Source organism: Molothrus ater, chromosome 19 (assembly GCF_012460135.2).
Source record: "Molothrus ater isolate BHLD 08-10-18 breed brown headed cowbird chromosome 19, BPBGC_Mater_1.1, whole genome shotgun sequence".
Lineage (NCBI taxonomy): Eukaryota > Metazoa > Chordata > Aves > Passeriformes > Icteridae > Molothrus > Molothrus ater.
In genome coordinates, this window is record NC_050496.2 from 3,102,597 (window position 1) to 3,116,507 (window position 13,911).

The 13,911-nt window shown below is 42.1% G+C and overlaps 2 protein-coding genes across 2 annotated transcripts in view; one reads left to right on the top strand and one right to left on the bottom strand.

The window, feature by feature from the left end:
• Positions 1-13,911, bottom strand: part of TBCD (tubulin folding cofactor D) — a 125,228-nt gene that overhangs the window by 90,666 nt on the left and 20,651 nt on the right. Inside the window, exons 11-14 of the mRNA XM_036394383.2 lie at positions 12,239-12,384; positions 11,250-11,310; positions 10,619-10,693; positions 7,177-7,271 (exon numbers count right to left, since the gene is read on the bottom strand). Of these exons, the coding sequence (XP_036250276.1) occupies positions 7,177-7,271; positions 10,619-10,693; positions 11,250-11,310; positions 12,239-12,384 (377 nt within the window). The remainder of the gene's footprint in view (positions 1-7,176; positions 7,272-10,618; positions 10,694-11,249; positions 11,311-12,238; positions 12,385-13,911) is intronic.
• Positions 1,417-3,955, top strand: ZNF750 (zinc finger protein 750). The gene is made up of 2 exons (XM_036394384.1): positions 1,417-2,840; positions 3,247-3,955. Exons 1-2 carry the CDS (start codon positions 1,417-1,419, stop codon positions 3,953-3,955), a joined length of 2,133 nt encoding a protein of 710 aa, XP_036250277.1.

A 13,911-nucleotide genomic window follows, 5' to 3' on the forward strand; every position in this document is an offset into this window, starting at 1 on the left:
ATCTCACAGCACATAATTACCAGCAATTCTTTTCATAAACTTAGTATTTTAATACTACGAATTCAAACTTCTATGAAAAAAGCTTTTTTTAAAAAAAAAAATGGAGCTATCTCGTCACTCTTCCAATTAGTATTCCCGTAGTTTCGGGTAACACAATAGATACAGTACGTGGTTTTGCAACAGTCATCATTTTGATAATGATGCTTGTAGTTCATGATGAAATCATCAGTTTTTAGATCTCTGCCATAACACATCCTATAAAATCATGAGAACTTGACTGCGAGAGTTTCTCACGCCTTCAGAATCAGTGAACATAATGGAACAAGCCGGTACAAGCCCTCCCGACTTATCTACCCAGCGAATCACCGGGCTGGATAAAGTATCCACAACCTTCCTTTTTCCAAAGAAAGGCAGATAGATCCTTCCCCTGGAAATCAATTCCTGTCAGACACTTTTCCCCCCCGAGTTAATACACCGGGGTGCCTGTGTTAACCACGTGCAATCTGTGAGCAGCAGGAGGATGGGAGGGGTGTTTATCAGGCAGAGGATTCCATTACTCAGACACTGCAGCGCTCATTTCTCTTAATTGAATTAGGAAGAGGAAGAAAATCAGTGTGGTTTTATCCTTCGAGAGATTGGGCACTTTTGAGGTATCCATTGAGACTGGGCTGTTGGGAAACGCCACAGCAGTGAAGAGAGGGGCTGGTCAGTCTCAGAAAGAGCCCAGTCAGCCGCCCAAGAGCGACCCATGCACCCCACCCTTGTGTCACCACAGCAGGAAATTCCCTCCTCGCTCTCCCGGACCGGCCCAACAGGCTCGCCCCACATCCAGCCCCTGCTGGGACCTGCCTCTTCCCATCCCACCCACTCCACTCCTCTCTCAACAGCTCCACCTGGATTTCTACTTTCATCTTCTCAATGAATGTTCCTCCAGCTCTCAAAGAGAACTCCCCCGAGCCGGCAGCACAGGCAGGTGACAAGTGCTGCTGCTGGAAATTAGGCCACTTGTGTGACTGTGTTTGGGCGCGGGAGGATGCCAAAGGTCAATGCCCATCTACCTCCAGCCTGACATCCAGCTTTTTATTGTTTTAAAAAACCCAAGTAACACAACACATGCAGTATGAGGGGGAATGCTCTTAAGGCAAGGCACTACTTTGTGTTTGGTTCCAATGTTCCACTAAAGCTCATTTTAAACTTTGTGTTTCAGTTCCTGCACTACCAGTGGCAAAAGCCTTGTTTTCCGGCGCCCTTTTCCCTGAGACACCACAGGAGCTGGCTGCTTCTCCTCACCTGGGAAGAAGGATTCTAGAAACCTGAAAAACCGGAAACATCACAAGGCTACAACCGAGGGAAGCCAACCACAAGAAAGTTTTTATAAAGAACCATTACATTTAATTGTTTAAAGCAGAAAAAAGAATGAGTCTCCTCAAAGAACGTAAACCCAAGAAGCCTCATTACATCCCAAGACCACCGGGAAAGCCATTCAAGTACAAGTGCTTCCAGTGCCCCTTCACTTGCAATGAGAAATCCCATCTCTTTAACCACATGAAGTATGGCCTCTGCAAGAACTCCATCACTTTGGTGTCAGAGCAGGATCGTGTCATCAAGTGTCCAAAGGGCAGTTCCCTGGAGCCCAAACAGATCAACCAGCTGGAATCCGCCGTCAAACCAACCTCTTCTAAATCTGTCACAAATGGACTGTCAAGCCTCGATTCAAAGCCTCAATATCCTTTTACAAAAGAAGATGCCAAGGAAAACGTTGAGTTACAAAACCAGGCCACAAACACTGCAATTCAAGGACAGAAACCCGGGATTCCGAAGGAATTAAGCCCTGCCAGCTCTGCAGCAGAAGGCGCCATCAGCGTGCAGCCCCTGATGGAGGGCATGGTCAGGCCCTCAGCCTTTGTTCCCGTCGGAGAACACCGAGACAGCAAAGGCCCAGAAATCACTGAGGCATCTGAAATCCTCTCCCTCTCTAACAAGAGTTCTCCTTTTCACACCAAGTCCGCGTTTCACGCACCAGCTCACCCGTGGAAGGCAGGTTCTTTCCTCCCAGAATTTCCACACAAAGTTGCTCCCACGAAAGGCTTTGGTTCCATTTCACCCTACATGCAACCAATGATTCCTGAGTACTCACCCCATTTCTATGAGCACCGGCTTGCTATCTACACACCTTACCTGCTCCCAGGCAGCTCAGAGTGTGAAAGCTCTGCTCTCTCTGTCTATGGAACACAAGATCAAAGACATTTTCTTCCCCACCCTGGGCCACTTCCAAAACCCCTAAATCCATCAGCATATGAACACTATCGATTGTTCCAACAGTACCACTCCACTCCACCAATACCATATGGATTTTGTAGGCCAACAGATCCTCCATTTTACAGATTTTCACATGTAGCTGGTATTAACAGGGATCAAAACTCTCATCTGATGGAAGAAACCACCTTGCTGTACCCAGCTTCTTTAAGCCCGTCCCAACAATACCCTCTAAGCTCACATAAAAAACAAGCAGATTATGAAAAAGAAATGACATTATTGCATGCCAAAGGTAACGCCAAGGATGACCAAAATGAAAGAGAGAATGCCAAAATGAGCCCTCTTGCAGGAAGTGCAGCAACAGGCTCCCCTGGCAGACCCAGCCCCACCAACTTCACCCAGACAAGCCACACGTGTGAGGGTTTGTTTGACCTCTCCAACAAGTCATCATCCACATCCCTGGGCAAGTATGAGCAATCAGAAGAAAACTTCACAGCCTTCAGACCTGTGAGAAAAAGCACGGACCAAGCACCTTCCCTTCAAGGAGTGCAGGCACAGCAGGAGAGAGGGGATTCACCTAACAGGTAAAATAACACTTTGCAAATTCTTGTCAGGTTTACACAAAGACAGACGGGCACATTTCATGCAATGCTTGTTTATATTTAGATTTACAGCCGTGAGTTAATCTGTTCTGTACTAACTGTGCAAAGCACACAGGTGCTACAGTGAGCAGACTGTTCATTCTCCTTAAAGGTACCAGGAATTTCCACCTTGTTTTTGTACTTCCAATGGGTTTGAGTATTTCAGGGAATTACTTCCATTACAGTGATGGGTATGGTGAAAGGTATTTGGGGATTTAAAGGGGAAACAACAGAATTGTTGGACTTCTAGCCTAGAAATCTAGAGTTTTTCCTCTTCCTGCCCACTTCCTCAGCCTCAGTTTAAAAGAGCAATTGATAGTGAATTCTCTTTTCTCCTTGTTTCTTCCAGCATCAATGTCACTGACGAAGACTCACACACACAGACCGATGGCCAGAACAACGTGGGCTCCCTGTCCAACACAGAGGAAGACACAGGGATAGGCCCCCTCAATCTTTCAAAAAAGCCTGACACAAGCACAGGACCTACTCATGAGCACCTGTACAAAACCCCATCCAAAACAGACAGGCAGAGCTTCCTGGAAATGCAGGACATGCCCCTGAACCTCTCAGTGAAGGATTCCTGTAACACATCCAGCCTGAAAACATCCTTCCACAGCCCATCCCACGACAGCGCCGCCGCCGCTCCTCCGAGCGCCGAGAAGGAGAGCTCCGGAGCGGAGCCCTGCGCCCCCAAGACCCCCAGCAGCAGTGCCTGCGACAAACCTTTGGCAGCCCAGCGTGGTGAGGCTGCAGACTTGGGGCTCATGGAGAGCTGTGATGAGCAGAAGCAGACAGCAGCTGTGGCTCTGTGCCAGCTGGCTGCCTACAGCCCCAGCACGGCGCGGCTGGACGGCGACGGGCACGGCGCGCAGGACGGGCACGGCGCGCCCGCCGAGCCCGCCGCCGACGCTCAGGATGCTCAGTGCAACCCAAAGGGGAAAGGACAAAAAAGGACAAACCAAAAAGAATCCACGAAATCCCAGCAAGGTGCTAAGAGGGTCAGGCCCAATGACTGCAGCAGAGTCTTCACTTTAAGGAAGAGAACAAGAGTGTCCTAATTCTCCTCCTTTCAGTGAGTTTCTGGTTACCAGCGTCATCGTGAAATTTCTACAAACCCTCATTCGTTGGGCTTGGCCCATGACAAGATACATTCAATCTCTCCATTGTAAATAATGTTCATAATTTTATATTAATATTTTTAAGTAATTGAACTTTGCCTTGTACAAGCTCAGGTTTTGATGAGTGAATTTTTGCATTCGTTCCTAAAGCCAAAGTAAATCAGATGAATCGTCAAGGGGTTTTTGCAATTGTATGATGTAAAATAACTTTTACAACTTCTTTTCATAAAAGACATTTAAGCTCTAGAAACAATATTGCTCAATAACATACTGTCATAGTCTTTTTCCAGCCTTAACTTCATCTAATAGGGGGGATTTGGGGTCTTTTTTTTTCCTTTGAAAACCTTTTTATGTCATTGTTTAAACAAGCTTAAGATTAAAACTGGCTTTTTAGAATATACTGTAAAAACTGCTCTGTGTATGGATGCACTTTGCCATTCTGCCCTAAGAGAGAACAACAGCCCAAATTTATTTACTCAGAGGCAGAGGCCACTTGAAATAAACTGCCCCAAACCCTGTGTAAGCGACCTCTTCTCACACTGACTGAGACCAAGATTCAAGTCAAACCAAAGAAAGCCTGCACAGGTTTAACAAATGCAGTTTATGTTCAACTTTAAGTAAATGGCTTTGAAAACAACACTGAAAATATGAAGAACTAAGCAATCCAGGTGCCTGCTTTGCTGAGGTTAGACAGACACTGGGCAGCCTTCAAACTCCAGGCCTAAAAAGTTATTTATATAATTTATTTCATCTGAGGCAAACTCTCCTGGTGAAGGTCTTGTTTCAGTGCATGTGTTATCATTCACTATCAGTTTCTGTGTCCTTCTACATACAGCCATAAAACTATTTCCTACTTCTATATCTGTGTATATAAACTGGCAATTTTTCAAATAAATCTTGTGATCTGTACTTACAATATATGGAAAGTCATTAATGAACACAAATACATTTACTACACTATCTGTATTGAAGAACAGCTAGCAAGAAGTTGCTAGTAAAATTTTTAGTTGGCAAGCAGAATTTTGGGATCAAATCAATTCCAAACAAAAGAAGCTTTCTTCAGTGGTGGAAATTCACTGCACAGGTTAATTCACCCTTGCTTTTAATTCCAAACAATGAGGCTCAGAATTCCCTCTGCCTTAAAGCTGCTGTCCAGCTTGTGCAAACATCAAACTGCTGCAAAAGTTCAACTAAAATAAGGCTGATCCCTGTGTAAATTTGTAGAGTGTAAGGAGAACAAACCCAGAACAAGCATTATTCCCATAAAACCACAGGTATACATTTCTCACTGATCATTACTCAGGTTAGAGGCATTCTCACTTGCCTGAACATCACTAATAGGTATAAACCTACTCAAGGAAGTGGAGCTGCATTCAACATAATGCAGAATTCCCAGAATTTTTTTAACTCATGTTTTGTGCTGTGCTGCTTTGAGCCAACAACTCAGACAGAGCATTGTAACAAGTTTAGAAATTAAATAGTAAATGACAGAACTTCAGTTTCTGAGGTAAGGAACTAAAAGAGATAGACTGATCTTTAATATAATCCTTCATAGAGAAAAGCTTCTCTCACATTATCAAAAGGCAAAAGTATCAATGTGAGTTTGAAAAAAGGCAATGAAGTAACAGAAGAAGCCCAATTAACTGAAATGCCAACAGCAGGGCATAAGTCAGTGTGAGGTACTGAGCTGTACATCAGCATGTGCTTTCCAGTCCAAGATTAAAGCCTCAACCTTAGGGTCAGATGCTGCTAAATGCCTAATTTCCAAACATGAAATTACAGAGTCATGTGTCACCACTGCCACTCTTCACACTACTTTAAGCAATGTGCCTCACTCATTTCTGAAAGCAGAAAGCTTCAGTTATTATTATCCACAATTTGAAAAAAATATCTCATGTATCTCTTTACCCTGGTAATTTGAATTTCTTTAAAGTGAACGAAAAAAGACTTTTTGGTGGATCTTCCATAGAATTCAAGGATTTATTCTCCCCCATCTCCATACAAATATTATTTATTAAAGCCAGCTCCAGTGCTGATCTGATCTGCCTTCTTCAAATTAAATAAAAATCTGTCATGAGGTTATCCAGAATCCCTGACAGAGGTGGACAGTTCTGGTTTTGTCAGAACTGAAGTACAGATTTACCTTTGGAGGATTTCCCTTTCAGGATTCCCCAGCTGTAAACTGGAAGGTTTTTAAGTGTTCCACCTTTATCATGGAAGGGCAAAAGTAATGAAAAAAGGGAAACCAACTGAAGGCTCCCTGCACAAACTTTCTCACATGCACCACATGTGAGAAAGAATGGACATGAACTCCTTCCAGGGAGACAGAGTAATAAACTGTACTAAATGCCACACTTTACAGCACATCTTGAAACTAGAAAAGATTTAGCACCCTGACTTACTAGTATGAAACATCAGCTTTGAAATATTTTTTAAATTTAGTGTTTAATTTCTCTGTTCAGCACAGAAGCACCAGATGGGACCCAAAGAACCATCTAGAACAAGCCACTGCTGTAAAAGCACCCAAGGGTGGATGTCAACTGCTACACTGTGCTTTTGTCATTCCCAGTGTGTATGGCATTGACCAAAATTACATTAATATCTCTGTAATTCAATGTATGTTGAAAACTACAGAACACACAAAGAAACAATTCCTCTGCCCTGTTCTTTTTCTTTCCATCCTGCTATTTCAAAAACCCATTTAAAACATAAACATTTCATGTATAAATTACATTAAACTGGCCTTTGAAATTTAACCTATAAACAAACTGCAGAAGCTACTGGCTTTAAAGTGCAAGTTAGTCATCAATTATTTAATATATTCTGCTTAAATAATGACACTGACACAATATGGAGACAAGCAGAATTGTTTTATACAAGTGTACAAAGAAACATGGGAGGGAAGAAGAAAGAAGAAAACCCCAAGAAATTAATTCCATTTTGGAAAGAAATATTTATTAAGTATAAAAAAGGCACACCCAAGCCAATGCTTTAGACAGAAGTACTTAAATATCCCCATGGGCAAATGTTTTACTGTAGAACTCAGTGGTTCAGTCATCACCCAGCACTCACACATCAGCAAATCCCAGTCTATTGCCACACATTTGGTGCCTAACAATATAAATTATTCCATGAACTTACAGTCAGCAGGTCCAACTCACCATCTGGGATTCGGGAAGGGAGCAGCAATCCTCTCCTGCCCAGCTCAGCCAGGGCCAGGCACCCCCCGTGCCACGCCGTGTCTGTTTCCTGGAAACTAAAGCCAGAACAAGTTTGGTCAAAACTGGCCCTTCCTCTCAGGATTTCATTTCTTATGGTGAATTCTTAACATTTTAAAAGACTCCCAATCCAAACCAGCATGTTCTTACTGTGTTATTGCTGCCACTGGACTTGTAAAATAGAAGAATGACAAGTTAAATGTTTTCCTTCCCATTTATGCAACATAAACAGTGCTATAAATATGACTAAATACTCAAAAACCTCATTTATGACTATAAATGTAACTCAATACAGAAGATTCAATACCTGAAACTCATAGAAAAAAGGAAAACAACTTCCTAGTAAATGGGCAAAAGATTTACAGAACATACCCAAAATAATTAATGAGTTTAGTGCCAAATGCAGCCCTTAACTTGCACAAGAGGTTCAAATGGCAATTCCCAGCAAACCCATTACAAGAGTTTATGAAGTAAGCAAATAGTGGGTTTTATCCACCTTTAGAAAACATCAACGAGAGAAACTTGCAGTGAACACAGCAAAAAACCCCAAATGGTAAATAATTTATAGTGGGCTGGCAGATAATGGAGTGAAAAGAGGAAAGGTGGCAAGCTGCAGGATTAAATCAGAATTCATCCTGTATTACACTAGGAGTAGGAATCTAAGATTCCAAATAGTAAATAATGGAGTGAAAAGAGGAAAGGTGGCAAGCTGCAGGATTAAATCAGAATTCATCCTGTATTACACTAGGAGTAGGAATCTGAGAGATTCCAAATAGTAAATAATGGAGTGAAAAGAGGAAAGGTGGCATGCTGCAGGATTAAATCTGAGCAGAGTTCATTCTGTATTACACTGGGAGTAGGAATCTGAGAAGAAAACCCCAAATAGTAAGTAATGGAGTGAAAAGAGGAAAGGTGGCATGCTGCAGGATTACATCTGAACAGAGTTCATTCTGTATTACACTGGGAGTAGGAATCTGAGAAGAAAACACTGGACAGCCAGGCTAGGTCAGATCCAAGCTTCATTTCTCCCAACACCATCTCTGAATTGCAGCTCTGAGAGCAGGTGCTCAGCCAGAGAAAAGCAGGACCCTCATCCCCTTCTTGCCCCCCTGGCTTTGGCAAGCAGCAGCACAGAGACAGCTCAACCAGAGGCTGGAGCCAGATTCATTATTTAATAACCTCTGAAGGGACTCTCTTCCATTAATTTGGATAATCCCTTTTTGAACTCCCTTTACACTTTTGGCTCCCATAACATCCCGTGGCAATGACTTCCACTGGTTAATTACAACTGTGTGGAAATGCACTTCCTGCTGCTCCCCTGCTCTGGCACCAGGGAGAGTGAATGGTAAACAGCCTCTCCTCTCCCTCCTTCTGGCCTATTTACAGTGGAGATCCAGCAAATCCCACCCCTCCGCTTCTCCTTCCCACCTGTAAAACACCCCATCAGTTAAACCACTTCTCAGTGATTTAGTTTCATCTCTTCCTTTCCTCATCATTTCCAACATTTCTCTTGTTTTCCCTGCCAGCTGCTGAGTGCTCCCCTGACACACTCTGACAGATCAGTGGCTTCCAGGGCTTTGACAGTGAGCAGCATTTTGCCCCAAGTACATCAGTTTGCATGCATTAGACATTATGTTTTACATGACATTTACTGTCATAGTACCTCACCTGGGCTTCTGTAACACTTTCCTTCCTGCCACTTTCAGCTCTCACTACATTAAATCAACTTTGAATATCAGCTGGTTTCCTCAGCCCCTCATTCCCCTTTTTTCCAGATTATTTATGTGTATGTTGAACAACACAAGGCTCATACCCCAGTGGAACTGTGCTGACAATCTCACTACACTGTGAAAAATCATCACTCATTTCTTCCCTGACTTTTGTCTTTGATATGTGTACATAGAACAAATCCTTTCCTCTTATCCCAACAAGTACAACAGAGTGCTTCTGACGAGCAACTGCTTTATTCCTGTTTTGGTCAATAGATATTTAGTGCAAAGACTCCAACAGAGGCTCTCTCTGTCCTTGCCTACATTTGTTCCCAGGTGTTTCTGAAGAAAGCAGGTCACTCAATTGCTAGTTGAATTACTCATCCCTATGACTTGAAAAACAAGGAAAGAAAACACAGTGAGCACAGGTCTTTGAAGCTCCAGGGATAATTGAGATCAGCAGCACCTCTTAAATTAATCACAGTAACACAGTGAGGGATCATCTAAGTGGATACTTTCCTTGCAAGTCTTTCAGACTTTATACCTTCCTCTTTTCTAATGTGTTGTCCTTTGAGCTGGCATCCTTTATTTGTACTCACAACCAATGTGAAAATGCTTTTTAAAACTGGGAACATCTGAGTGACAAACTGCTCATGACCAGCATTTCTTGCCAATAAAGAAACTCTTTTTGTTATTTTGGTTTTTTATGGTTTGCCCTAAACCACTCGTTTAGATTTCAGGTACTCAATGCAGCTGTGATGAGCAATTTGGTATTAAACAAAAGCACATGATACCTGTTTGATTTTTTCTTTAATGACTTTACATGCTCTACAGGAATGCAAAGCCATGACATCCAACACTAAAGTGCACCAAAAGAGCATCCCACAGCTCTGGGTGCCCCAACCAGAGTTTCCACTGGCCCCAAATCCTCTCTGACACAGCCAAGGGCAGATGCCTTAGCCAGAGTCTAAAACCAGCACATTCACTCTGCAAAACACTTCCAAACTCTGGCAGATCATGGAGAAGCTTGCAGACAAGCTGCACACTTTTTGTTCAGGTAAATATTCTCAGTATCCACGAGGTCCTATGGCAAGAATTTTTTACAGTTTAACTGTAAAAACTAAATAACATCACTCTGTCTTTATTCCAAACCTGCCACCTGATGCTTGAGTTTGCTTCTAGTAACACAAAACCTAGAGGCAAGCACATCCACACCATTCCCAAGTGCATAAATCTCTATTATACCCTATTTATTCCTCACTCTCCCTACATGTTTCAGCCTCCCCTCACACAGAGATTGTTTCTCACCTCTGGTGAAGCTCAGAACATCATTTCCAGCTCTGCTGGGTTTCTGAGGATGGACACTAAACTCAAGACATGAGCTTGAGCACACCAGGAATCTCTAAAGTAGCAAGTTAATGGGCATTTTTAAAATCTTTCCTAAAATTAACTTCAGTGCCTGCACACTACCTTAGTATGGGGTCATTAGGAGGGACCAGAAATAATTTCTTTATTGAATACCCTTAGCCCATCTGTGCCTTCAAAGATTTTGAAATCTGAGAGAAGGACAGCAAGAAAATTCACAGATTTTTAGACCTTTCTTCCTAACTGATGTCCCCCTGTTGCACAAGCAGACATGTTTTAGATGTGTGTAAAGTGTGAAATAAGATTTTTACCTAAAACAGTCCAACAGAGACCCAATCACATCATCTGCTAATTCTTTTGGAAGTCTTCCAGTTATTCTACCAATTCTACAGAAGAAGAAAAAGAAAGAAACATACAATGGATCATTAGTACTGCATTTGATTGGTAAATTACAGGAAAAAAATTAGTTACTGGAATCTTCCTGACTTCAGGATGCCACCCCACTGCCCTAAGACTGATACCCTTAAACAACAATCTCAAACTTTAAAAAAGTCTACATAGCAGTGAACCCTCCACAGAAATGCATTTTAAAAGAGAAAGAGAAAAAAAGCATTTTGAAGAAATGTTTCTTTGCACCCTTCACATCTTGTCTTACCCAGAACATCTATTTCCAAACCTCCAAACCCACCTGAAATTCCCTAAAAACTGACCTGAGTTTTCATCAGCAAAAGAGACAAACGTGTCTGTGCACCCACCCACCACAGGCTGTGCTAAAGCCATTTGCAGTAAATAGCAAAATTGGCAATATACCCAAATTATCAGTCATGGATTACACTACATTTCTATACTGTTTAAGCTAAGCTGTAAACAAGACAGAAATATATTGTTTACATGTTATATATTGTTCATATACATTGCTTACAATCACCATAACAAACTCACCCTTTGGCTGCAGACCACCTGACAATGGTGTCTTTGTCTTTCAGGCCAACCAACAATTGCTCTGCAAATAATTTGATTTAAAAAAAACAAAAATAACAGATTATTCTTATTTAACAACAGAAAATTTTCTTAAGATGTTCAAATTTCATTTGCCTCGTTGTATAAAAATCTTTGTATCTAGATTTATTCTATTTGTCACATAAGTATGACTTGAAATTAAAAGCCAAGAAATATGTCAAAATGGTTTACAGAAAAAGAATGAAATTTTAAGTGCTGTAAAAAATTCAAAATGGAGGCCATGGTGCTTTTTGCAGAGGTTCATTAGATTATTCAGTTATAAAAGTCTTCTGATGCAATTTTTGCCTATTTATTTAGAGAATATCCACCAGCCAGCTAGCAGAGGACATGCTGTACAACTGCATATTAACAAACAAATGCTGTTCCTTTGATACTACCACAGTCTAAAAATTAGGCCATAATTCTTCAGCTTTCATGTGACACATTTTTTGTTGTGTGTCTCATTATAAATTTTAATTCATTTGTAAAAGGCTCAGGGCATCTCTTTTATATAACTGGATAAAATTGGTAAAATATATTTCAGTGTGTTTATACCTCCATGGCCAACTCCACTACAAATACTCCACTACTGAGTTTCTGATTGAGATGCTGAAATCCGACCCATTTGACAAAATACCATCTATTTTATCTAGCTGCAAAGACTGAAGTTTTAGAGTCTTTCCAGCTGTTCACACTAGCACAGACACCACATTACTTTTTTAGCCCCAATCAGATTGTTTTCCAATGTATGTTTAATTTGCAGTATGTGAGAAATGGATTTGTAAAGAATTTTTAAAGTTTAATCGAGGTTTATATAGTATGTATTTGTATATAAATTTTGTATTTGTATATAAATGTAAAATTTAAATTTAAAAGAAAAGGGCATAATCCAACAGCAGCATTGCAACAACTTCTCTCCAGTTTTAACACACCTACAACATTTTCAATCTCTGCTGGAATGTCATATTCCTCATCATCATCATCAGCTTCAGCAGCAGCAACTTCTCTCTTCTGGTTCTGCACAGCAGAGCCCTGAGCCTGCAGGTTGGCAGCCAGGGAGCGACAGCCACGCTGGTACCTGCAGAGCAAACACAGCTCCAGTGATCTCTGACTTAACATCAGCTGCAGCAGGGACACACTGCCACCAAGTCTGTCTGTCTGTCACCTCCTTCACCTCCCAGGGTGAGCAAACACAGCTCCAGTGATCTCTGACTTAACACCAGCTGCAGCACGGACACACTGCCACCAAGTCTGTCTGTCTGTCTGTCACCTCCTTCACCTCCCAGAGTGAGCAAACACAGCTCCAGTGATTTCTGACTTAACATCCAGCTGCAGCAGGGACACACTGCCACCAAGTCTGTCTGTCTGTCTGCCACCTCCTTAACTTCCCAGGGTGAGCAAACACAGCTCCAGTGATTTCTGATTTAACATCAGCTGCAGCAGGGACACACTGCCACCAAGTCTGTCTGTCTGTCTGTCACCTCCTTCACCTCCCAGGGTGAGCAAACAGCTCCAGTGATTTCTGATTTAACATCCAGCTGCAGCAGGGACACACTGCCACCAAGTCTGTCTGTCTGTCTGTCACCTCCTTCACCTCCCAGGGTGAGCAAACACAGCTCCAGTGATTTCTGATTTAACATCAGCTGCAGCAGGGACACACTGCCACCAAGTCTGTCTGTCTGTCTGTCACCTCCTTCACCTCCCAGAGTGAGCAAACAGCTCCAGTGATCTCTGATTTAACATCCAGCTGCAGCAGGGACACACTGCCACCAAGTCTGTCTGTCTGTCTGTCACCTCCTTCACCTCCCAGAGTGAGCAAACAGCTCCAGTGATCTCTGATTTAACATCCAGCTGCAGCAGGGACACACTGCCACCAAGTCTGTCTGTCTGTCTGTCCACCTCCTTCACCTCCCAGAGTGAGCAAACAGCTCCAGTGATCTCTGATTTAACATCCAGCTGCAGCAGGGACACACTGCCACCAAGTCTGTCTGTCTGTCTGTCACCTCCTTCACCTCCCTGGTACAGCTCTCCAGTTATTCAGTGACAGTTTTAAAAGGAAAGGGAGAAATATCCCATTCTCCTTGCTCCTGACCCAGTTGTCTGTTTCCAAGGGTGAGAAGAGCCAGACTATTCAAATAGTTCCTTTTCATATCCCTCCCTTTCCTGTTTCACTATAACCTATTTTCCACTGCAAACAACAAAGAGAGACAAAATTCCCAGGCCCCAAAAGTCTCTCCAAAAATGAAAAAAAATATTAAAAAAATTAATAAAATCATCTTATTAAAAATTGCTTTTTAAATCTCAAAGCCAGCTTAGTACTTTCTGACCAAACTGTACTCGAATATTTAGCCCGTGGTGTAGATGCATTCTTACAAAAGATAGACTTTACATGCTAAACTGACTTTTGCCATGGGGCAACGTACATTCTCCACCTAAAAAGAATTTTCTATGCCTAAGGATGTTCTCAAAAGCCAGTAAAATAAATACAATAAAAATAGTCACCAAGGGAGCCTGCAATTTTAAAATATCAGTGCGAGAAATCTAAAAAAGAGTTTGCCCTCTGGCAGTAGGTAAAACCAGACACCAAAACCTGACTAATATGCAA